At 41.7% G+C, this 27,235-nt stretch overlaps 1 protein-coding gene across 1 annotated transcript; it reads right to left on the bottom strand.

The window, feature by feature from the left end:
* Nucleotides 1-8,120: 8,120 nt before the first annotated feature.
* On the bottom strand, nucleotides 8,121-22,962 carry rnd1b (Rho family GTPase 1b). The gene is made up of 5 exons (XM_079557683.1): nucleotides 22,668-22,962; nucleotides 22,124-22,211; nucleotides 11,074-11,183; nucleotides 10,581-10,715; nucleotides 8,121-10,329 (listed from the first exon to the last, which is right to left on the bottom strand). Exons 1-5 carry the CDS (start codon nucleotides 22,785-22,787, stop codon nucleotides 10,084-10,086), a joined length of 699 nt encoding a protein of 232 aa, XP_079413809.1. The 5' UTR covers nucleotides 22,788-22,962; the 3' UTR covers nucleotides 8,121-10,083.
* Nucleotides 22,963-27,235: the final 4,273 nt, after the last annotated feature.

Here is a 27,235-nt window from a genome sequence, read left to right as displayed (position 1 = left end):
GTGCAGCCGCCCCATTGTGCGCCCTGTCCTCCCCCACTGCTGCTCACTCTGCTGTCACTGGACCTGAAGGGAAGGAGCACATGGAGACAATGAAGAGTAATGCATGAGTTTGCTGATTGTGACAAATGGATCTGGGGTTGCTGCAGTTGGTCAGTTCTAGTTTATGTACCCAAAGAGTGAGATTAGCTGACTACCTATACATGCCTTTCAGTCATGTGACTTTTGTTGTTATGGCGGCCATTTTGAACACCGAAGTAGAATTATGCAGTACTACAACATGTAACAATATCTCTACTCGGGATATAAAAGAACTTATTGACAGTGACATGTCTATTTACTCGTAATCATCGCTCAAGAAGATAACAGCCTCAGAGATGCACGTTTATGTGAAGAAACCAGTGAGTCAGTGTTTAAGACATTAGCATGCTACCCGTTAGCATTGAGCTTCAACAGCTCAGCTTCGACCTCTCCAAGATAAAGCCCTGAACCACACTCCGAACATCTAGCCTTGGTCAATCAGTTGTCTTTCATTTTCATCCTGAGTAGAGTTATTGTTACAGGTTGTAGTACTGCATTATGTTACTTATATACGATATTCAAAATGGCCGCCAGAACTGTGCGTGATGTCATTGGGAACACATGTCCTGAATGATTATGGAAGTTATGTGTGTGTCTGTGAAAGAATGATTCAGGGAGCAGGAGACACCATTTTCACATATGGATTGGGTCTTAACCCCATTGAGAATCTTGGATCTGCTGGAAAAGGCTTTGCGCAGTGGTCACACTCTCCCATCATCAATTCAAGATCTCGATGAAAAATGAACACTGGGCCTTTTGACATTGCAGAGGCTTATAAAGGCGGTGAAATATTAGTAGAAAGAGTTTTTTTTTGGTCAGTGTATTAGTATGAGTAAACGAATGAGCAAATCCTATATGTACTCTATTTTTTAATAGTTAATCCTTGAATACTTAAAAAGATCTATTTTATCTTTTATCTGCAGCCTGCACAAAACAGGTGCTACTGAAAACGGGTACAACTGAGTAAAAAAAAAAACACAAATTGCTGGCATTGAACCAGTTTGTAATTATGTAGCAATTATCCCTGTTGTTCTCAGTCTGTTGCTCTGACCTGATGGTGTGTTTTAATCATCATAGGAGCATGAAGGACACCAGACTCCACTGTTTGTCCACTGCTGCAGCTGAAAGAGTGCCACCAGATCCTCACGTTTTATTTTGGGCTATGTGGCACAAATCTACAGTTCATGCTCTGATAGTGCTGTTTGTTGTATTATGGCCAGCCGCTCATCTCTGTGTTGTTGCCCGTGATGCCATATAAAGACACTGGGCATGTGCATGTGGGGAATTAGTGCATAATGCGAAGGGAACATCTGTGGCACTGACAATACAGGCAGTTAGAAAGAGCAGAAGCACTAATATCAAGCTTTGCTGATGTGTGTTTAAGGGTTTTGTGTGTAAGAGATAACTGTGGAGGAGCTGCAGAATGTGAAAAATAAACGTAACATTATAACTGTCCTGAATATTGCAATAACAATACTATTGTGATATTGTTTTGCAGAAAACCATTGCAACACTGCAGTTTCTGTCAATTTTAACAAAAACAAATTTTTTTCTGCTTTTCCCCCCCATCAAAACCAGACTTAAAAAGATATTAAATCAAATATAGCTAAAAATGGAACAAAATCATGTCTAATACTCAGGATGTTCTGGTGGTCAGCTGATCTCATTTTCAGCTTTTTGAGCACACAGTGTAAATAAATGGTTTTGGTCAGAGTCATATGGACAGAAATACTTTAAAAGTAAAGATTGGAGCATAAACAAAGTTAAATACACCAGAATACACATTGATTTAAGAGTCATATTTCTGGTATGTAGCTCTGCATGCAAAAGAGTTTTGGCACCTCTGCTTTAGGCCGTCTCAACGCCATATGATCTATTGTGCTCTGAGAATTCGAGCGTATCCTCACGTCCCACACAATGGCCGTCCCACGTTCAAATGGACATCTGCTCTTCAGTCGTGTGACCACAGCCAAACATTAAACAATTGCAAATTGCATTGGAAGGAGCTGCCGGGAAACACAAGGTCAAGAGAGAGCGTGGCCTGCAGTAGGTCTATCCACAGGAGGGAGGTGAGCGGTCAAGGGTCAGGGGGAGGCGTGGGGGACGTCCTGCGGGCTGGTTTAGTTCACAACATGGGTCTATAGTTGAACAGTTTTGAGAAGATAAATCTGTTTTATAATATCATGTCTTTTGTCCAATTATACATGGAAGGTGAAGGGATGGTCGAAACCTGTGTGCCTTGACACGCTTGTGAAGGAGAGACACTGGTGAATAAAACTTTATAGATTACCGACATAAATGTAAGAAAAGAGTTTTAACAAGTTTTCTTTTGTATATTCGTATGTGGACACAAGGCTTTTTATAGAATAAAATGACAAAAATGGTAAACATTTTGAGGGACATTTTAAAGTAAACAGAGCCACGTTTTAAAATTCAGTCGTTGAGTGAACTAGGTGCATTTTTATACATATATATATATATATTTTAATTAAAATCTCAGTAATCAGGCCAGGTATAACACTTCTATGGAGGAAAGTTGATTGAGTGAAATACTAAAACACCTTATTGAAGGGTAGATTTGGCTTCTTCTTGGTTTCTACTTGAAAGAGCACACTTTGAGAGTGAAAACTACCCAAAGACATCAAGATTGGGAAAAAAGAAAAAAAAGATTTTTTTTTCCTTGCCCTGCCGTGTCTCCGAGACTTCAATGTGGTAACATTGGCAATAAATGGAGAGATATGAGGACTTTGTCTAATAATTCATGGAAGGTGGAGGCTCTTGGAGTAGCCTTTGAACCATGGCACACTTTGATTGTGATTCTTTGTATACACATTATTGTATGCCGCTGGAATACAAACCCCAATACAAAAATAGACATGACATCCTTTCTGTATTTTCTTTTTTTTAAACTTCAGTGTTGGGTTGAAAAAGAGGGAGATCATCTTGGTGTAGTGGCAGTTCCCTGCACTGCGGCAGAGGAGCTGTGTGTCTGTTTCTGTGTTTGTGAAGAAAGCACAGAGCAGTGACGAGTCAAGCTCACACCTACACATATTAACACAGATTCACCTACAAACATGCACATATCACTTTTTAAACAATGTTGCTGCTGTTCAGAAACACAGACATGGACAGACAGGATAAAGTGAAAAGTCATAGCTATACTGGCATGTTTGATGACAGGAGGAGGACCCAGTGATGTTAATGTTACATAACGGCACTCAGGGGCTGCCCAGCACAGACCCTGTCAGATCAGTCTGCACCCACAAGATCTCTTCTGTTGTTCTCATTACTTACACATCATTTTCTAATATGACTTGATTTGTTTTTGCACATATTCGGTTTTGGCAACAGGCACTTCACTCAAATAGATCATCTTTTTCTTCCTTTTGCATATAGATACAAACCTGAGTCAGTAGGAACTATGTGATTTTTGTTGTACAAGTGCTTTGTGGCTTTGGGACTGAGCATTTATCCCAGAACTAAACGAAGTTGTTTTGTTGCACTGTGTACTTCTTGTACTGCTTTGCCTCACATAGTTTTGATCAATGTGGAGAAAGGTCATGAGAATGCATCTAAGCCGTGTGTGCTCTGTATAGAAAGTACATAACTCAGCACTCCAGTAGAAACAAATCTTCACCAGTGCCTCCATCAATATGTTTTATCTATTGTTTTTTTTATTTTTTATCCATAATCTGTGTTTTAAAGCCAGCAGCTTAATTGGCGTTGTGTGGCTCAAATGCCCTTTTGTTTATGGCAACACCACAGACCTGGGTCAGAGTGATCCGCTGTTTGAGTAGGAGACAAAGAGCCTTTTAAAGACCACAGTTTGTGGTAGTGCCTCAACAAAAAGCCAAGGTCGACCCTGGCAACCCCCTGAACTGCACCACTTCTCTGGGGCCTGCGGGGCGAATGCTCAGCTAAGTGAGAAAGTCGGGTCTGTGCAGCTGCTCCAGATGTTGGCCTCATTTGGTGGGACTAGCTGCGTTTATGTGGCCCATTTCGCTGTGTTGACACCCAGAGGTGCATCTGGGTGAGTCAAAGTCACCAACAACCCCGTGTTCTTCCCAACCACCAGCTGCTACAAACATGAGAGGGCTGACTTACAAGAGAGCCCCGGATTTACTCACAGGCTCTTGTACTGAACAAGCTCTTGCTCATTAATACAGTACCATAAAATACAGTGTGCGCTGCTTCTATTGTGTATAGGCCACTTATTGGTATTGGAAATTGTGGCAGGAGCTTATTCCGATTGCTTGTTCAATCTCTGGCCAGGGCAATTGTCGTGTCCTTGAGCAAACAATTCTCCCCCCTTGTTTCCAGTGTTTGTGTATGAATGAGAGTGTGTGGCTACAGTGCTGTGGTGCATGAATATGAACATACACTATCCTGATCAATTCAACATAATAAGGAGTCCTAATTTACTATCTTTAAATAGTCGGTGCTAAGACGATTGTGAAACATTCTCACGAAAAGACAAATCTACTCATCATAAGCCGAGTCTATAATGAGTCTCCATTACATCATTTATTGAGGCATGCAAGTGCAAAATAGTGCAAGCTGGAAAATAGAATATAGCTTTTGTGGGCAAGTTGCTCCACATTTGACATTTGAAATTACATGTTTTACACTATGGCTACAAATCTGAGATGTAAAGGAGAGAGTGCTGCGTGAATAAGATATTGGGCAAATGACTATAAGCTTTTGCAAATGCTTGGTAAATGACCCCCTAAGCTAGAGTTGGCTCAGCGGTGTTTGGAACTGTAAAACTGTAAGGATGTTGCCCTTATTAGACATATTTGCTTTTGTTTTACTGTTCACTGCAACTTTAAATTCACTGCTTTAACCCCTTATTAACCCCCACCTGAACCGAGCACATTTTCTCCAGTTCAGCTTTACCCAAATCTAAAACCTTCTTGAAAAAAAGCATCAAAATAGCAACAAATCGAGAAGGAAATGAGGACAAACAACAGCAAGAAAAATTGGACGAAAAAATAGACAAAATCGTGACGAAAAGGCAACAGAAAAGCCAGAAAAGAGCAACAAAAAGTGACAAAAAAGTGATGAGACAAATGTGATGAAAATGTAACAGTAAAGCCACAAAAAAGCAACAAAATGTGACCAAATAACCAATGGAAACATCAAAAAAAAGTGACAACAATGCAGGGAAATAGGTCCATTTACACTGGGCTATGGACTGTAAGCTCCAATCGAGAAGCTTTTAGTTTTGGAACCGGAGAAAATGCACTCGGTTAAGGCGGGTGGTGAGACGTTGAATATCACCCTACTGTCTTTGTGCTTTCAATTCTAAAATAAACAAATAAAATGGCAAGAAAGGTCCCCCCTCGGCCTCTTCGGATCAACAAGATGCTCAGGACAAAATCTCATTATTGCCTTCAAAGCGTAATATTGACTGCCTGAATCCCTGGCCTATACTGTACATACGAGCCTCACTGGACACCGTGGAGCCGAGGAGCGACTGGTGTCTCTACTTTGTCTCTTGGGCATTGAGCCAGTCCCACACACCTCTGCAGATGTGGCTCCAGATGTGCTCCGTTTGAACACAGAGGAGAGAAGCGTCTTCAGATGTGTCACTGAGACTAAGGGGAGAAAAACTGGCGTCAAACTGAACTTTAGCAACTGTCACTCCCGTTTGAAATGTAGCTTTTTAAAGACTTCAATCAATCAATCAATCAATCAATCAATCAATCAATCAATCAATCAATCAATCAATCAATCAATCAATCTATGGTTTGGTTTGGCTCAATATCACAATGAGAGTTTCCTCAAAGGACTGCACAAACATTAAAGACCCAGGGCCGATGGGAGTCCCTCGGCAGACGCGGGGGCAAACATCGCAGAACGTCCAGTCCTTGTTGGAGCTTCAGTTCTTCTTGTCCAGTCCCTATATATAGGCGGGGTTCCTTAAGTTCTGACTTTGTGGCAACATGCACAAAAAAGCCCCCCATAGAGATAGGGAATCGAACCCAGGAAGTCTAGAAAACCTAATGTGTCAGTCTCCACTTTTTGGTCTTCCCCACGCGTTGGTTTGTTTTACAGCAGTCTCAATTAGGGATCTTGCTCCCCTTTAGCTGAACCCGGAGTTTCCCGATCGTGCCGCTGTTAACTGTGTCTTAATTACATGCGACACACTCTGGTCTCTGAGGTTTCGGAGGATTATCCAGACGCGCTCCTCATCAGCTGCTCTCATCTCCGTTCAGCGCTAAAGAAGAGATACGAGATGACAGTAATCCCCCATCCATCACGATTCAAATTTGTTCGGTCCCTAATGAGGCGAGCTCCGCGTGCACTCGGCGACACCGGGCCTGTTACGGGAATTATTACCGCCAATGGAGTGGAGGAGATAAGGGACACACTTCATATGGAAATGAGTGAGGAGATACATAACTGGATATGGTTTTCTGAAGAAGAGAGCGACTTTTCACGACTTTGAGCTTTTATTACGACAAAAGGCTTTTCAATCAATGGAAATGGTCAAATCTCATATTTGTTAAGATATCACTCAAATGAATTACTGTACTTTGGTCTATCTCAATAATTGTCAAGGGACTTTATAATCGACAGGTTTACAGACATTTCCTTGGCAGAAACAGCAGCACATGTGTGGAGATTGGTTGAGGCTATTGAAGATTGTTATTGAGTGTTGATGAGATGAAACTGGAGGAAAGTGGGTTCCATCGCGAGCCTTTCCCAGGAAAAATGTCTCAAAATGTAGGTACTGAAAACACAGTTGTTTTTTACCATAATTTCAGCTTGAAAGACTTATCTCATAGTTACACTGCATTTTACTTGGAGGGTCGTCGCTTTACATCCTAGGGCAGGGCCAACTTAACCTACCCATGGGCCCCTGGGTTAACCCTGAAATATGAATGAGAGTGAACGGGTGAGTGGATCCTTGCTGTAAAGCACTTTGGGCCTGTTTTAGTCGAGACCACTGAGACCATTGAGCTTGGTGATAAAAGGTCATATATTTTACGAGTTGGTACTAAGGAACCACTGCACAAGGTTATTGTGCTGCTCAAAACACTAAATTCCTGTTTAATTGTTTGACTAATGATTCCACCGCCACTTCTTTTGTGTTGTTGATTAACTACTAAAGCTGGGGTACCTAATTTTTACTGTTCAAATTTAGAATTTTATGTTTTTTGTCCAAACTAGCTCAAGGAAATTAATTTATTATAAGTGTCACATCCATGTACAGCTTCGAGCAGTGGAAAAGTGAAGTGAAATAAAAGGCACCAATTTAGATTATTCTTTTATCTTCCATCGCTCCATGAGCATTTAGGTGAAGATATAGGACCAAGGTCTGTTATTTGTTATCTGGTCTGTGTTTACAATATACTCTTAGGCGACAAAAATAAATGTACTCTACAACAACAAAAAGTTAGGTACTCCAGCTTTAACATGTTACTGAAGTAAATTCTACATAAATGACCCAAACGGAAACAAATGATGCCAAACAAGGCGAGCTTTATTAACACAGCAAGAAACCAAAACGAAAAGCCTCAATTTACAAAATAGATTTCAAATCAATGTACATGACAACAAAAAAGAGCGACTAAATAAATATTCACATTTACATCAACAGTTCCTCGGACACCTTGTGTGTGCCTTACAATGATTATAAAACAGAAGACAGAAGATATGTACAATCAAACAACTTCAATAGGACATGCTTTAGGAGTTGGACTGCACCAATACCACACACTGACCAGAACACAAAGATTGAGAACAGGTCTATGAGCCACCTCATTCCTGCACCGGGACACGTCAATGAAAAGTAAAATAGATATTAGGGCTGCAAAATATCGTGCAGATTGCTGTTTTAGTGTTTAGTGTATCAGAATTCCATAAAATATGCAGTGCAAGAAAATAGACTTAATAGAGTTCCAGCCAATTGAATGAAACATGACCTCAATTCAAATATACTGTAGGTGGAAAAGACTAAACTTTTTTTTTTTGTTAAACAAATTAAGAAACAAAACTCTTGGTTATTGAAATAAACCATTTTGGTTATCATCATGTTCTTTTAACCTGAAGTGAAAGCAAAGTGGCACCACCTCCATGGAGATTAGCTGGTGATGTCCCGCACCAAGCAAATAAACAAGAGGCGAGCCCCCTCACATGAAGACGTGTGTTTTTGAGGTATTTTTCACCAATAACCCATAATGAAATAAATGCTTTTTTATTCAGTTTCTTGTGTGAAATGCTATGTCGGGGCTTTAAATATCAACATAACAGAATGTCACTATTATGCAGCCCATTTGATTCTCATGAGGCTGATGACGTGTGTTGGTAGACGTTGTTACTGTCTGGATGTGGGGATCTGTGCCACTGATCCTCCCCGTCTCTGTCTCGGTCCACGCTGCTTCCTGGCTTAATCGTTGCTAGGCGATGCTGCAAATTTTGGTGCGACCGTGAACTAAAGGTTTATGTGCAAATCACCATTTTGCAGCTGTCCACGGCTTCATAGACACTTCCTCAAAAACAACATGAAGGCTCACAACATGCTTTGAAAGACTGAAATCAAAAAATCATTAAGTAAAAATAATAGCATTCTTTGGACAGGGCCAGCCTGTGCATTTGATTCAAACTACAAACCCCCAGTACTTCTAAGCCCTTTCACAATGGTTAGACTTTTGCATTATGCAGTTTCCCAATGCAAAATGTTTTTAAAGCACTTTGTCTACCAAACACTGACCGCATCTTGTGGGGTTTGTCATCCTGATCTCCGGTTTGTTATTTTGTTGATAGCACACAAATATCAACAGCCTTTTTGTACAGCAGGAGATGGTCTATGGAGCTTTGTAGCATATCACAGTAATCACAAAGCTGCATTTTATTGCCACACGGGTCGCCCTTGTTTCACACGTGCTTAAATCATCGCTGCTTTACGGTCAACCCAACCATGGGGCTGATGATTTAAGCACTGATCAGGGCCCTGCTTTGCTCCATAGCTATTGGTGCCCTATACAGTGAAGTGCTGCTTATTGGATATCAGGATTTTAAGGAAAAAAACACACAAGTCTTGGAAGTCATTGGGAGTGCTACATTGAATTATATTTTACAAATGAGAAAACTCACAGGCACATATAAATCCAAAGATTGTGGAATTGTGATATGAAAGGCATTTTCAAAAACTGCATACCGTCAAAGAACAGCTCAAACAATGCTACAAATCCAAATGATAATCTAAACCTACGGAGAGTTGCATTAGCAGCCAGATCCAAGCGTTTCGCGCACAGTGACTGATATAAGCCACGGCAAGGCTTTTAGGTCTTATAAATGTTCTCCTTCATCATGTACTTTCAAGCCACAGCAATTCTGGAAGCCCGAATAAACTTCCCTTTTGATTTGGTTTGCTCTTATTTGTCCGCCTTAAAACGGGAGGAGCTGTCCAGAGCGCCGCCACCAGGCCATCTCTGTACCTGCAGCCTGTATCGCAGCCATCCCTCCTCATCGTCTCACTGTTCTTAGGACCACCGATATAAACTGTTTTCCCCCTCTGTTTGCACTGCTACTTGTTTCAGTCGAGGAGGGAGGACGTTCGCTAGCTCCTGATGGGGTCATGCTGGATTTAGCTTAATAGTAAATACTGACTGAATTAATTGAGAGGTTTTTTTTTTTTATACATCGATAGCGTTGCACATTTCCAATTTTGGACAAACTCAACAAATGATGTAGTATTGTATATATTGTGGTGTCTTTCTTTTACTGGCAACAAATGACGGCTCATGTCAGGAACCTTGAATAAAACATTTTCTTCAAACAGCAAGTGGAAATAGACAGATGTGCATTTGAAAGTTCAGGAGCAAGTGGACAGCGCAGTGTCCACCTCTTCTGATGCGGCATTTAGGTTTACTGGGGGGGTTAGGGGAAGGATTCAGCAGGATGTCCTGATAAATCGTGCCCACCCCCCCTTCCCCAAGACCAAAAGAGGCAAGGGCTGGGAGAAGAGACCTGTCGGAAACCAGAGATGGCATCCACTCACATGACGGAGCAGCTCTTGGTCTTCTCCTTCTTGAAGGTGGAGGAGAGCAGGTCGGACTTGCTGGGCAGGTGCAGCAGTCTTTTGGAGAGGCGGCGCGTGGGGCTGGGCTTTGCGACGGCCTGGAGTTTGTTGATGCAGGCCAATGCGGCCGTCCGGAAGACACTGTGGATGCTCTTCTCTGAGGTAAAGGCGGAGCACTCCAGGTAAGCCTCGCAACCCAACTGTTTGGCCATAGCAGCACCCTATAGGACAAAAGCAAACGTACAAGTCATTTTATACGCATCACTCTCCAAAGCTTATTTCTCAAAGTTATTATTAAAGTTATTCTCTACAAGAAAAGATCGATCTCAATCTACCTGAAAGGTATTTACATATTTACATATTTACATGTGGACTTTGAATGTCTCATGTTGATTATGTGCTGTCCCGTCTTCCACAAATAGATCATTGTGAAAAATGAACTTCCTTATAAGTCCTATGTTCAGAGTCTCACCTGCTCATAGGTGAGAGGTGTCTGTTTCTGGTTAGATAGTTCCATCAGAGTGCAGACGTCCGTGCGAAGGTCAGTCTTGCAGCCAATTAGAAGGATCCGTGTGCTCGGGCAGAAGTCCAGGATCTCAGTCTTCCACTGCACAAACAAAAACATGGGAGTTCATGACATCAAAACATTCAACCTAAAGCAAAGCAGAGGCCTTTTAAAACGGCCAAAGTGCATTTGTTTTGACCTGTTTTTTATCATCTCAGTAATTACTGCCAAACAAAAACTGTGTGTAGTTACATGTCTACAAACATAAAGTAAGGTACATTTCTTTTCCTCTTCACTATAGGATAAAGAGGTGTCTTTTTTCAGTCACACATTTGTTAATGGGTTATACTGGTTATACTTCTAGAAAGCTGTGAAACCAATGAGTTGTTTTGGTTAATCTATGTGACCAAGAGATCCTTTGCTTTTAGCGATGCATAATTTGGATTTGAAGATGAGTTACCTTTTTGAGACTTCCATCCACAGTGTCCGGGCGACCGATGTCAAAACACAACAGCACTGCATCCGAATCACTATAACAGAGGGGCCTCACATTGTCATAGTAAGGAGAACCTGCAAAACAAAGCAATCTATGGTAAGACTCACAATAACAATCCTAACTGTCTAGCTAGGAGTAAAGCGTGACAGACAGCCTGTTATTGACCTGTTATTGACCTGTGCACCAACTCTGGGAATTCATAATCATAATTTAACCAACAGTCATTAATATCTCTTATTGTATATGTAATTTTAAGCTGTACACTGCCTATTTAAATACAGTAAATGTAAATTATTGAGGGGCCCCTAAGGGATCTTTGCATCACTAAGAAAGCTGTAAACTTTTGAATCGACTGTTAAAGGCTAGTTTAAATAATTTCCCTTGTCACTGAATTGCTTGCAATGTAAGATATCACTTTTGGCTCACAATCAAAACAATGTTTTAAACCAAGTCTAATTTCACAGAGATGAATGAGTGTTTGATGAACCGACTGTGGCGGAGCAGAGCATGCAGTGAATCCAGCGGCTGGGATTAGGGGCTATCAGATCAGCTTTTCCCTGCTGAGACCCTCTTCCCTGTACCTGGAGCTGCTCCTTTACCGGCTCCTCCCATTGGCTAAAGGAAAAGATGACAAGCGCTCCTTCAAATCCTTATTGATCTTTCCTTGGAGTAGTAAAAAAAAAACATGCTCAGAATTCTAGATGGAAATGTTCTTACACCGCTGAACGATAGGGAACGGTTTATTGTAACAAGAATTATGTGAGCTCACAAAAACTGTACACCAAGTACCACGTTTGAAAGAACAACAGGTTTACAAATGTGCAGCTGATAGTCTAGTGGTTAAAGCTTCTGTACATATGGGACACTTGCGTGGGGTTCAGGTTCCAGCTCTGACAGTTTGCTGAATGTCTCTCTCCTCTCTCCATCCCCAAAACCCATGGGTCAAAGAAACCTTTTATGTAAATACTAAAAAAGGTCTATAGTTGATGTGTGACAATATATACATTTTTCGATATATTGCGATATTTTGTGGGACGATGCTTTTTATTCCAATATCGATACTTTTGATGACGTTAATGATAACGCATGTTATTAACGCATGTTAATAAATGACTTCATGCATGTTAATGAGGTAGCAAGGCTCTACTGATTTCACAGTCAATAGGCCAATATTGATCAAGAATTCAGTCAGAACAGTAGAGGGCAGCACTTTGACCAAACACTGTCACGCAAATATTAACATTGACGCCAAAATTACTTTTAATGACTCAATGATAGTTTATATAATTGATGTCACTGACAGATCAATAGAATAAGTAAGGGATCAGTTATTCATTTCTTTTTTTTTTTTTTTTTAAGAAAAAGGGGTACAAAGCACAAATATACACGATGGATAAAATGTGAGACAAATCGTGAGATTATCGTAAGCCATGTATCGCATATCATATCAAATCGTGAGGTACCCAGAGGTTCCCACCACTAATAGTTGAGGACTACCAGGTCAAAACTTTGTCTGAAACGGGCCGTAAATATGACAAATCCATGACCAATAAACTAATATATAACGAAATAGAATAGGCTCTTAATCAGAGGTGTTAAAGGCAGCATATTGAAGCACACCCGGAGTGAAGGGCCACAGATCGGTGGTCAGTGCCGTGACATCTTTGACTGAGTGTATTTTTAAACCGCGCCCCACACCTTTATTTATGCTTAAAACCTTAATGTATGTATTTTATTGTCACAATACAATGTCACAATTGTCACAATACAATGTCAGTTGTTGAGGTTAGAATTGTGTAGAATTATTGAACTTGAAAAAAAATGGATAATCTCTGGTGATGTGCACCGATTCAGCAAGAAGCCCTTTGGACTTCAGGTTCCTCTGCTCTTAATCAAACAACGACTAGAACCACAGAAGAGCATGGGATCTAATTTTAACTGTGCAAGAAAGAGGTGGAAAAAGGTATTGATAATTACTGTTGCCTTATGAGCAGCTAAAACAGTATTTTGAGGAAGCATTTCTATTTTAGCTACACTTTATAAAAGCAGAAAAATATCTATACTGTTGCTGGTAAGGGGTGGGGTCGTCAAATCGAGTGGTGCTGCGAGTGTGTGCATGCCATCCCCCCTCTCCTAAAAAGAAAAGATCCAGAGGCGCGCCATGCCATACCTCCACTCTCTGTTACCACAGCAACAGCCTTGGAATCCACTGACGACAACATCATGCATTCCACCCACCGCTGGCTCCATAAAGACTTAAATGCCTATCAATCAGCGCACACCAGCCACTGCCCACCCACCCACACACCGCTGGGGACATCCCTCAGCTCTGCGCCCTGATAAGGACCCTCACCAAACAAAAACCTCACTTATAACAAGATTTAAAGTTTGGGTTTTGCCAGGGGTGCGCAACACTCTGCTATCTCCCGCAACAGAGGAAGCCGCTCAATGGGATTAGCATGTTTGCGAATCCCCAAATGTGTACCCTTTTAGAGCAACAGATAACAAAAGCGGTGACTAATTAGCTATTACACAACGCCAAGTTAATTGATTTACAGCAAAGGAACAACAACAAGGTATCAGGGCAAAAAAAAAAGAGGAGCGAATCAAACAGTAGCCTGCAACATGGCCGTGTGCATATAGATCAACTTCATGAATACTTAATGCTTTTGCACATTATCAAAGGGTAAAACCAAATTTTGCCAGCTGCCGGGTGCTGTGAGCGGAATAATGACAAGCTGCTCTCACATTCCACTGGGTTCTTTCAACTAATAAACAGAGCGGTGGCTACAGCAAACAATAGGGCAAGGATGTGGCAATAATACGCTCAATAGAAGGTTGAGGTTATAAACACCATGTTGATTTTAAATGTTATGGATACTGGCTTTATCAAGGGGTCACAAACTGGACACGACCAAAGATTATTTGTGCAACTACATTTGGGTTGGGCACTATGAGACAATCACCTTCTGTTGATTCATCTGAATTCTATTCACATTAAAAACAAATAACATTTACTAATACCAGGATAGACGTTTTAAAGCCATACTGCTTAACATTTCATCTTACACCACATCAACTGTCATGAGATACTAGCACAAATATAACTTAACATATTTCACAAAACATCTTCACTACGTGCAGGGACCTCTCCTCACACCTGATTTTGCTGGGGGCGGGACTTTGCCATAACGTCTCCATGGAGACTTTTTGTATTAACTACAGGAAGCCAAACGTTATTTCTTTTACATTCGCATTAAGTCCCTTTCCAACTGCTTTATAAAAATAAATTACTATAAAATAGTGTTGTCAGTGTCCGGCTAATCATTGAGAGCATATTTATTTGTTGATGATATAGCAACATACTGTATAACCTCCTTGAACCTGAGCTTAAACAAAATAAGAATACTTTCCACTCAAGCACCAATGAAATTATGCACTTCTTCAAACTCCAAACCAGGCACTGTTCTTACCACAGAATTGCCTGTAGACCTAACTATTAAAAAGCACTTCGCACTCTGGGATTAAACAATGCAGGCCATAGTGAGATAGGTGGAAAACCAAGGCCAGATAAGTCAGCATAGGTGTCAGCGAGAAAGGAGCACACTTGTTTGCAAAATCGGTTGAATGACCACACTACTTTAGATGCTTTTTACTCAAAGTTTAGCTTACAACTAGCAAACACTCCTCGTAAACAGAGTAATCGTTAACCCCCTAAATGCAAAGTACTGCTTGTCCCTTATCAACAGTTACACCTTGAGCCACCAAACAAAAGCAGGGTCTGAGGCCATCAGCCTTCATTGAAATAGGAACAATTAGCCGTTCTGTTGTGGCATGTTGTGTCTGTGCAGAGCCAAAGACGCGTCCTAAATCTCCCCCATCTCCCGAGGGTTATCTCGCCCTGCCCTGGGTGTGAGGGCGCATTAAACGGCCGCTGATCTAAATGCAGCGATCAATAGGAGTGCTGTGCAGGATGTCCAGGAGACAGTGCAATTAAAGCTGACAGATGAGTTGTCCTGCCAGGAAGAAAACAGGGACGGGAGATGTGTCCGAAGTGTTTTTTAACATCTTGTCAAGGCTAAAGAGAAATGACTTTGACCTTCTAGACACGGTGATTCATTAGTAGAGCTTGCATGTTTAAATGTTTAAAGCAGGAATAGTGGTACATGTAATGGTCTCCATTTCAGAGGGAAATGCTGATGAATGGGAATCGTAATGAGAGCAAACAAAGTTGTAATTACTCTGTGAGTGAGTAATGGCTTTGATTAAATCAGAATAAATAATGGTGGTATTAATTGTAGCAGGGCTCCTCTTAGAATTATAGTAGTACACATAGCAAATTGGCTAAAAGCCTTTGGAGAAAGTGGGTAGATTATGTGGTAACTGTAATGGAAAATGAAATTAGTTATATTAGATCTAAGGACTTGTGGATGCATCACAGGTTTTAGAATATCCTAGACTGGACTTGGTTGCTATCTGTCTGTCTGTCTGTCTGTCTGTCTGTCTGTCTGTCTGTCTATAGTCTCTACTCTTGTTTGCTACAATGCCTTGGTTAACATGCCTTGAGCCTTAACTCTGACATGGCTGCTGTAAATCATACCACCCATGTGTAAAAAGAGGTTTAGCCGTGCTCTCCTGACACTCTAACCAAGTTATTAAGTGGATGAAACAGCAGGGAAACGCCAATAGCAGGGAGATGGCAGAGCAGTGTTCACCCTCTGAAGGGACCACAAAGAAGCTCCCGTGCCATTAATCCTTCCTGCAGCCTGCGACCGCACAAGATCCCCCATCGCTTCCCCTGCAAAGATCAATGCACATGCAGCAAATACTGTATGGCCTAAACATGCGAGCTTCACCTCCTCTTTCTCGACATTACGCCTCGTCTTTACAACAGATGGGGTATCTGATGCATAAGAGTAGCAGCGAAAGGCAGATGAACAGAGAAACGCTATAAAAGCATCTCGAAGGTCCGGAGGCTGAGGGAGGGTTGAGTCTGGATGGTGTGATGCCCACAGCAAAGTGAAAACGGGGACAGCATGGGATGACACTAGCAATGCAGCGTTATGTGTAGTATCTGCCACTAGAAACAGTTATGGTCAAAGGGCACTGTATCATTATCTTCTAGCCACAATGGTGTTTTGGCACCATTAAAATCCCTCTACCTGGATTTTTATTTCCAAACAAATGAAGGTAAAGTTTCAACTGTTGGTCGCAGTCCAAACTCATTCCTATCGCATATTTCTTAAATCCCACTTCTTTGTAGAGATGAAGTTTACAACTGCCAGGGAGCTTTACTGTAAAGGAAGCGCAACTAGCCTCACTTAAAAAAAAAAAAAATTATATGAACAGTGCACTCAGTGGTCTTTTACAATATGGGTTAAACAGATTTCATTACAAGGGGTGGATATATTTAGGCCCGAGCAACGGACACGCAGTGTCCCGTGAGGGACTAATTAATATCGTTAACGGGGGACGAAAACGCAAGAATTCACGTAGCAAACGTGAAGCGATATGCAGGCAACAGGGGTCAAAACTTAGTGCTCCGCAAGCTCAAATTTTGGGCGGGGTTGGCGAGAGAAAATAATAAAACCTGGCTCTGTGGCGCCCCCTCAAACAGGAAGTTTACATTGGGTCAATGGAAGACCGGTCGCAAAAAAAATCATTGTACAAAAGTGACACTGGCCAGGGACATAGACCACATCAGGACATGTAAAAAATTATACTATGACCCCACCCTAAATGCTACAGGAAGGCGGCCATCTTGCCCCGAACCTCAAACCTTCAAAATCGTACCTCTTGAACTTCTGGCCCCTGATCCCAGAGTTTTCAATGGAAAGCCTCCAAGGAAAGCCTCCAATTTTTGCCAACATGTCCCAAACCCATGTGGCTTTCAAAATCATCATTTCAATCTTTTTTAAATTATTGGGCGTGGTCATGACAAGGCCGCAACTGAGAGACCATTTTCAGCAAATTTCAAAGCCTCATATCTTTCACAGACTTTGTTGGATTGGAACGGACCCAATCCGGCGCACGTGCACATTCTCGACCTGGACCTAATGGTGAGCAAACGCAGCCGCTATCGCCAACGATGCCTTTAAATTGCCTTTAAATTGGCTTGTAAGTGGCCCGCCCATCCTCCCTGAAAATAGCCAGAGTTCTTTGCCTGGCAGCATGTTGCACTCTGTCAGAGTTTCTCCTGAAATTCGTCAATTTCCCAAATTTCCCCCTTTATTCACAAAAGCCACAGTTTAGACTCATACGTATTTATACTACCCCTCTGTCACCAAAAGATGTTTTAATTTGGATTTTTTTGCCTCCAAATTCAGCTTTTTCTGGACAGTACAATTCCAGGAAGTTCAGTTAGGCTGTTTCCTGTCCGTCTCTCTGTGTGTTCCTCGTACTATATGGGACTCACCAAAATAGTGCTTCATACTGTATATCGAGGGTGCTTTGGGGCTTGAGCACACTCTCAACAAATCTTTGGGCGGCCAGGGGAATTTACCCTAATTACAAAATGATTCAATATACTATTGCCCAAACTGTAGCTCTGTTTTCTACACCAGTGCGGTCTTTCAGAAGATTAATGTAAAATCAGCTGTGTTTTTCACAGCCTGTGTAGCTCCATTGGTAGAGAGCTGGGTTACCATCCATACGATGACTGGATCGATTCCAAAATTGACACTTTTTGGACTTGGCACTTACTGGGAAGAACATGAATCACCGCCTATGGTCCCACCCTCACTAGAAACGAGGAAATGACCCCTCTTCTCCAGTGGGGTGCTGTAACCTAATTTCGGCCTGGGAATTTAGAGAAGTCTCGCTCTCATCAGGCCCATGTTTGTCTGGAATTTTATCTCTCAGTGATAGCGTGTTCGTCTCAGGTGAAGGCAGTTGCTAGTCCAAACACAGCGTTGACACTTTTCTATTGCTTTCTCCTTTTAGATGGGCTGCTGCACACATCATCCGAGCCTAAAACACATGACCGTAGGGCATTTCATAAGATATTTGTCAGTTCGGCTGTCACATGTCCTATACCTGTGTAGCATCATAGATAGAGCGTTGGGCTCCCAACCATGGGACTGCTGGATCAATTCTGACCTTGCCTCTTTTTTTTTTTTTTTTTTTTTTTAACTCGGCACCTACTCGGAAGAACATGAATTGGAAAACTATGGTCCCACCCTCATGAAAAAGAACGCTTTCACAATATGCAAAACTAAAGAGAAAGAAATGGGGAGATAGTAGGGAAACAATTGAGGCAAACACTGGGGACCATGTAGAAAACATGTGAGGGCGACATGACCTGAAATAACCTCTCTCCTCCTGTGGCGTGCTGAGAAAGATATTTCGCAAGGGGCGAGAGCGAGCGGGGCGGTCGCAAGGGCCTTTATCGCCGCGCGCGGCTTTAATTTAGTGTTATAATGATTATTTTTATTGTTATGTCTGTTTCTGATTGGTCCTGCATTGTTTTCCTTTGCTATCAGCACTGTGTTGTGTTTGAAGACCTCTCTCTCTAGTCAACATTACAGCGTTTATGAAGTGTAGCACATTCTGACCAGACTGAGACCGACACACAGATGCTTTTCCATGATAGTAGCAATGTAAGGATCGCAAAGGGGAATACCTATCAATACAATGACAACAATTTGTAACGCCTTTGTCTGGATGCTATTGGGGGGCTATTGGAACTGCTGAGGATAAAGGCCTCAAGAACAACGCGGCTTATTGCGTCAGAGCGTGGCGTTCACATGCCAGAGCCGGTCAGAGTCAGAAGACAGGCCCCCTGTGGAGAGAGAGAAGAGGATGCCTTTTGAAGAACTCACTGAAGCTTGGGCCCGGTTCAGAGAAAATGTGGTTTGCGTATTAAGTGAACTACCCTTTCTTTTTTTTCCCTCATCGCACTGGGATGTGAAATACTGGAGCTGTGCAATTCATTATTTAATGATTGTATAGTGATTCATTTGAATTGATAGACCCGCATTTAATCAGTAACAAGAATAAAATGGAAACGATTTTCTGTTAAATGTAACTGTAGGGAACACATTAACCATATTGGTAAAACATACTTCTTTTTTTTTTGTAATGATCTATTTAGTATTTAATTCTAATTTGATCAAAGTGAGGAAAAAGGGATTACGTGTTTTGTCAAATTGTCTGGCCAGCCCTATTAAATCCCATATTAGATCACTCAGCCTACAAAATCTAATTAATCTGCTCATGCTAGTACAGTCTGTCGTTTGTAGTTTTCATTTCTGAAGTTTGGGACTGCAAAACCCACCAAAATTTGGCATGTTAACCAAAAATCACATTATTTATCATTTATTTTTCACTTATTTGTTTGAGGTTCATTTAAAGCAGCAATGTTTATTTTTGTGTGGTACCTAAAATAACCAAAAGTAAAACTGTAAAGTACTTAATTCATTCATTGATCTTTCTAAATTGAACGCTCCCTCAATCATGATCAACCTCCTTAAATAAAGAGACATACTAAATATACATTAAACTCAAAGAGGTGTCGAGCGAGGCCATTGAAGCCCATATAAATCACCCGCTAACACTATAGCAAAATACATTATTCTGTTTTTATGAGCTGCTTGCAGGGCTTCCCCGGTCCTCCTCCCCCGAATGCGACTGGCTCAGGCTGATTAAAACCGACCCATCGATTTGAGTTTGTATAAATCCGAGGTGGGCCGGGGGAGGAAGGAGCGCCCGTCCAGTGATGAGGTCAGAGGATCAATTCAGGGGGAGTTCGGATAATGAGAGGCCCCCGCTCAGATCCTGGGACGCACCGCCAGCCCAGTAGTGCTACTCCGCGCAATTAAACAAAATTACAGTGATGAAACTGTACGACGTCATCGGTGGCCTATGGCCTGCTGTCAGCGAGGGGGAGGAGGGCGAGGAGAGAGCATTTCTCATCACAACAAAAGAGAGAGAGTTTTAAATCAAAGTGAAGGCGAGTGAATTGTAATATTATTTCTGTAGCTATAAACAGTGCTGTATGCAGATGATGTGTTGACTATAAACAGAACTACGCTGTTGTTGGTTTGTCCAACGATTTTGGAGAAAATATCCAATTGTGATTTTTCTGACAAGCATTGCAGTTGCAATTAGATCGTGTTTATTTAGAAACTAACTAAAACAAGGTTCCCCAGGTGGTAACCTAAACCTCAAACCGCAACCTTAACCTAAACCTAAATCTACAGATTTAGGTTAAAAACATCACTACTGAATGAAGGAAAGCTTCATCCACCATGGCTGTCAGGAAGCTGAAACAACTATAACCATCTTGTTTGGTATCTCATTACTTCACGTTATCAGAGCTTTTATATTTCCCTAAACCTTTCTAGCATGTTTATATTAACAACTAAAATATACAGTAACAACACTAGTCGTATTGGAGTTGACTGTCAACAGAGCAATTGGTTTGACATCAGCTGTACCTTTTGTTCCATGTTTGGAGGAGAAACATATGCATATTGGCCTAGAGCTATCTGTTGCTATTGTGCTGGTCTAGAAAAACAAAGGAGAGCATGTGCCAAATGACACGAGCCAAGAGTATAAAGGGGAAAAAAGTGAAATCTGCCATCTCAGACTTGTTGGGTCAGTGGGGCGCACAGGCGGGGGCTGGAGCAGTCTGATTGAAAGACCTAATCTGCGGCATGGTGCCGTCCTGGTGTGAGCATATGGGGGGGAATGCAGGTCACCAAACTTTGGTGACCAGCCTCATGTCTGTCTGCTCCAGAAAAACCTCGGGATCCCGGCCCAATACTCCCGCCAGGGCCTATACTCCCGCATGAGGTCCAAAGCGTGGGATTAAAAGGAAAAGGATTTATTTGGCCCGACTGGGGAATTACACTTTCCTCTTCCTGCCTGGCAGATAATGAGGGGGCACGAATAAACGAGTAATACGGTAAACACATGCGGCGGCGTTTGACACAATTGGAGCTGTTATGTAAAGGATTTGATGCGCAAAACGTGCGAGGGAAACTGTGACCCAGAGAGTGCAGACAGGAGGGAGGGAGAGTGAGAGAGAATCTAACAGGTGATGCAAAGATCCAGGTCATCTCGCTTAACACCACAGCCCATGGGAGATCTGCACTGACACATTGACCCTGTTTTTTAAAGCTTAGAGTGTAAATGAACATATGATGCACAAGAAGGACAAGCCAGGCAGAAAGAATCACAGTCTCTCAACCTACTTTCCACTGTGTCTACTCGTATGGATATGAAACTGAGGCAGAGGAAAAACATCTAGTAATGAAAAGGATTTAGAGATTTGAAACAGGGTCGATTGCGGCTCAACAGGTGCATGCAGAGTATTGTAAACAAAAGTCTGCATTAGGATTCAAGTATCTCTACCTATATTCAAAGAAGCCATGGGGAAAAATTTGTTAAAGTGAGAATAGAGCTCAGGGTAGTGTCACCAAGACGCTACATTTCTGGCTTTCCACAAAAATAAACCAATGGAGATTTTGAAGTGTTTAAACGTAGTCTATTCATTTACTATTAGTCTACTTTTGAATGTTTTTGAGCTCACGTTTGTCTGTGTTTGCTGGTTCTATGTCATTATTCATCTATAACATTTGATCACAAACTCGATTTGGGAAACAAAAGAGGGGAAGACTTTCTGTTATATATCTGGCTTTAAAATCATGATTTGCAGTAGCGTCATTAGGCACCCATAGCAGTGTTATTTACTGGATTCTATCTAAATGTTCAAGGTTTGTTTCAATCACAGTAAGGTGATTGAAACCACAACTACAGCCCCAACAAAAACATGAGAGTAAAAAGAAATGTAGGCCATACAACTAAAAGTAATAAGTTCCGAACAAAAAGACAGGTAGGACAGACTGAGTAAATTCTCAGAGTTCATTGACCACCTCTGGCCTGTAACACAAACTCGGGCAGACGCGTCTTCTTCACCTCAATGGCACACGCAGACAATAGACGACCGAGACACACAAAGAATGAAGGCACAACAAGGCGTAAAAAGGGAAAGTAGCCTGGGGTCGTTTACCTGAGGTGTCCCAGAGGCTGAGCTCCACGCGCTGCTCCTCCAGCTCCAGACAGGCTGTGTAGTTCTCGAACACCGTGGGCACGTACGTCTGGGGGGGGGGGCAATTAAGCGACATGCTGTTAGTGGGACCGTGTCAGTCACATGCTCCTCGAATTCAGCGATTTCACATTTGTCCGGCTGAATTAGCGGGGGGATCGAAAACGTGCGGCCATCAGCTCATTGAAATGACAGGAACAGCGTGTCCTACTAATATATGAAGCTTTACGCATTGCACGCAGTGTCCACTAAACCTGTACAGCCTATATTTAAAAAAAAAAAACTGTGAATGCAATAACCATTTTCTATAAAGCGTGTTTTATCACAGGTTTGGCGGAGGTGACTTGATGGGGGAAAATGCGCAGGAAAGTGTCTCATCTGCAACAAACGCAACACGCGTTTACAGGCAATTTTCACCATTTCGCGAGGCTAAAGCATCGATATAAACGGCGCAGTGCACGTGCAAGTGTTTTCCCGCGTGTCATACTGCCCATGTGTATCCACATACCTCCGGATAACAGTCTTTGGCGAGGACTTGCAACATCGCAGTTTTCCCGCATTGAACGTCTCCAACCAGCACCAGTTTACATCTCACCACGAGCGGCTGCGTACTCCTCCTTTCCTTCATTTCGGCGAGTACAGAGTCCAACGCAGGTGCAGTGTAATGTCAAGGGGGGAAAACGCACCAAAGATCCGCGGATTGTTTCCAGTGCAGAGCGTGTGCGTCCCCGTGAGTGTGTGCGCCGCTTGCCCACGCAGAAGCCGCAGTTGAACTGATTGAATTTGCCACTGCGGCGCTTTATACAGGGGCCCGGCAGCCAATGGGAGCGCGCCGTTCCCCAGGCTTTATAACATCACATTACTGCACCGTGTTGTGTCCCCACAGAGCCAAAACACTGCGCCGCCGCTGCTGCTGCTGCTGCTGCTGCTGCACACAGGAAAGTGACAGACAGTGGCACAAATCTGGATTGAAATATAAAGCAAGTGCCCTTTTCGAATAAGATGACTCACGTTGAAAAGTAAAGCAGAAGGTTTATTGCTACTAGGCTGCAAGAAATAGTCTATCTTCAAAGTAGCCGACTGCCTGATTAGGTAACAGCCCTGTAGCTAAACAGTGACTGACATACAAGCAAATAACGAATTTAAAAATGTACATTAGGACAAAAGGTGAAATTGAGCATTATTTCAATAATATTTTAAAATAAATATTATTTCAATGATAAAAGGTTTGAATTTCAGAATGTTTTTGCTTTATTTTAAATAAATGCACAACAAATCAGATTTTAGCGGATAATTTTCTATGTAACCGGCGGCACCTCTTGGGATACTACTTTGAGTAGAAATGATAGACCAGGGGTGTCAAACTCATTTTGGGTCGCGGGCCGAAATTCAGCTCCCACAGCGTGTCGCGGGCCACATATAATAGAGAAAATGTTTCCAATAAATGAATGATAATAAGCTGTGATTTGATCAAAGCCCCAACTTGACTGTAGCTTCATTAATGACAACGGCTTACACTTGTACTGCACTTTACAAGCCTGTGTCCCAAGTTCCTCAAAGTGCAGTAGTCATTATTCATTCACTTGGTGGTGGTAAACTGTTATTGAAGCCACAGCCGCCCTGGCGCAGACTGTCCATTTACCACATGGCTTTATAATGTGTTGTTCATATCCTGAGCTCTTATTATGTCAGTGCCCTCTGCTGGACACGTGTGGAACTCTATCCTTTTTTTTTTTTAATGCCCCCTAGTGGCTAGAATGAGCATTCTGGTTATTCTTTAAAAATTCATAACTCCGCACAGGAATGGGCTAGAGACTTACTCTGGAATTTATGCTCTACAGGGCAGGGCCGGATTAAATCATGCGGCCCGCGGGGCGTATGTTTGACACCCCTGTGATAGACTCAAGGGGGACGCGAAACAAAAAAGGTTCAAACCGCTGCATTATAGGAAAATGTTCTAACATTAATTGTTCTGACAGAAAATATTAAATTTAGGACAGTTTCCTCAATCATGTTGGCCAAAATATTACAATGTAGCAACAGTGGTGGCATTTTGGAAATCGACTTTACTTAAAGTGCATATACAGGTTTGAATGCTTTTGTAAATATGTTCTTATTTAGAAGGATAACAGCTGCAAGTCCATCAGTTGCTTAATTATTATTTTATTTCAGTGAAGCAGAAATTTTATTGAGGAATATTGTGCAGAAAAGTTATTTTTATTTAGAATTTTCAAGCTGCTGAGAGAAAGTGACATGGATAAAGGTAAAATTCAATAGCAGTTTGACTCATTTCCCATTGACTTAACATGGTCGGCACGGCAACAATTTAAAATCGTTTACCTTCATCTATGTCACTTCCTGTCAGTGTCCATTCAATAAGAAAGTGAAACTATAAACATCACAAAAATGGCCAAACTAAAGAAAGCTGCGTTCAATCTGTGGCAAAATCCTAAATATAATTGTGTTAATATGTTTAAGCAAAAATGTGTCATATGCAAAAGTACTAGATTAAACGTTTATTTAAGTTTATGTTTAAAAGTGACCAACTTCAAATGTACCTTAAGCAAAAAAGCAATTGATATCAGCGATTTATATCAACTACACCAATGTGCCCATATCGACCAAGTTTTCTGTCAATCATTGAAGAATCTGTTGACTTCAGATTTAAAATGAATAAAAATCATCTGTCTGGGTTACCTGACAATGACACCATGTTCTCGGAGATGTGGCATGTATTTGGCTGGTGGTCTGTCGTTAGTGGTTTTCAGATTATTTGATTAGATTGACTGGGTCTGGATCAATGGCATACCTCCAATGCCCAGAACAATGGGCCTGATAGACCACTCCACTGTGGGCTAATGAGTTTACTCTAATCTCACAACACACAATCAATCTCACAGAGCAAGAAGGACAGGCTTTTCTCTGCATCGTTAAAAAACACAGGATATTTCAATCTTAATGTTTGCTTTAGAGGGGATTAATGGCATAAATTAATGAATAAATGTTGCTCCATCAAAACATTTTAGCTTAAAAACTCCCGAAAACAATACCATGTCATAAGGTCCGAGTTTACTTCTTCTTTGCAAATTGACCCATCCAAACCCTGTAAAGAGCTGGACCCACCTTGTGCTAGGTTTTTGATGAGGAGAACCTATTGTGCATGTTTTAGGTTGATTACAGGAAACGGAGCACCTGGAGTAAAACCCACCCAGACACAGAAAGAACATGAACACCCCACATAGAAAACATCTCACTGTGAGGCAACGGCTCTACTCGGCCAAAGTGCTGCCTTCATTTATCTATTTGTCAGGTCATTGTTTTAAGGCGAGACACTGCAGGTGAATAGGGAAACATTTTTAATGTACAGATATCAGTTTGAAACTTTTGCTGTTCATTACAGGCATAAATGTGAGGGGAAAAAATACATTGCATTGATGCCTAACAATGCCTCAAATTTCCCTTCTTTTCAGCGACAAAATCTGAATAACGGATTGAGCTACATTCAAATCTATGGTTTTATTTTGTTGATAAATGAGTTACCAAGACTTTTTCGGAGGGAATTTTGGATTTCGTGCTTAGTTTTAAAATAACCTGTTCTTTTTAGTGAAAACATCTGTAAAAATGTTGTCTTATTTTTGACAGTCAAAACTCAATAAATCATCCTAAGAATCAGATATTAAAAAATCCCTCTGAAAAACTCTCACCACAGTGAGAGGAAAATGCATTTTGAGAAAAAGGCCCTTGAAATTATGTTTTCCCATGTAAATCTATGGGGGAACATTGAATCAGTGCAATATTTAAACATATTATTGAAGATTAGGTACCTTTTTTGTTTCCAGGGGAAAGCTTGTATGTTCAGAGACCAATTTGGCCCAAAATGAGTTTTGCCTGTAGTGTCTGTAGTTAATTCCTTTGGATCTACATCATATCACACTTATTATTATTATTATTTTTAACTCAACCTCTTTTTCTATTGATAAGATTCATTTCAACATGACTGCCCTCGTCACGTCTCTTCCTGGCCCTGCTCACGCCGACAGATAAGACAGTAATGCCTCTCTAAATGCTCTCTGATCAAAGGCCAGTGTGGTTTGTGTATCTCATGTTGACATTTGGAAGGCATGCTGTGAATGTCGCCTGTTTCTTTTGGAGGGTCTGTCCCGGGTCAAGCCTGCAGTGGACAAACCTTTTCACACCCCGTAGGCTGTTACAGTGGGGAAATGACATGTCACTGTTAAGCAAAGAACCCAGTATTAAAAGATAAAAGTCCATTAGGCATCGTTCCTCTGTGTCTGGCGACTCCGCAGTCTAATTTACTTAGTGTTGCCAATTAGTGTCCCGGCAGCTTCATCCCAGTGGGTCAAAGCAATTTGGCCCATCTCCTCAAACGGGACATATCAGTCATGGCCCCTTCCCTCCCACTGGGGCCTGTCTCAGTTTTACGACCGTGTACTGTAAGACACTGAGATGTCCCACACACTAGTGCCTCCTCGTCTCATAGTTTACTGTTTATGGGCACTGTTGTAAAACTGATAAACTGCATGTTTTACATTTCTCTTCCCCCGTAATGAAAGGTCTTTGTCATTTTGGTCAGATGGTTTGTGTGGTGCAAATGCCAGACTGAATCACCAAAGTAAATTATGTTGAATAGATCTTACTCTAAATATATATGAGGAGTTAATGTTAATGTATCCATCTGCATCCGTTCACAGCTACATGCCCCAAGCCCACACAAACAAGTGAATTATATAGCGCTTTTCTACCTTCTACCTTCTACCTGCCCAAAGCGCTTTAGAGGAAAGGAACTAGTCACCTATTCACACTCTCATTCAAACACCAATGTGCGCAGACACTGGAGGCAAGGTGGGTGAAGTGTCTTGCCCAAGGACACAACGGCAATGCACATCTATCTTCCGACTATGAGACAGCCCGCTCTACCATCTGCGCCACTGTCGCCCCACTATAATATAATGGAATAACTCAAGAAAATAAGACAAATATAGGCACAGGTTGACATGTTCCTCTTTCAACCGGATGATCCAAGCACCATATGATCGGGACCTTTATGATCCAACG

Source organism: Gobius niger (assembly GCF_951799975.1).
Source record: "Gobius niger genome assembly, chromosome: 6".
NCBI classification, from domain to species: domain Eukaryota; kingdom Metazoa; phylum Chordata; class Actinopteri; order Gobiiformes; family Gobiidae; genus Gobius; species Gobius niger.
The sequence above is the reverse complement of the archived record's forward strand: the minus strand, read 5'-3'. Positions and strand labels throughout refer to the sequence as shown.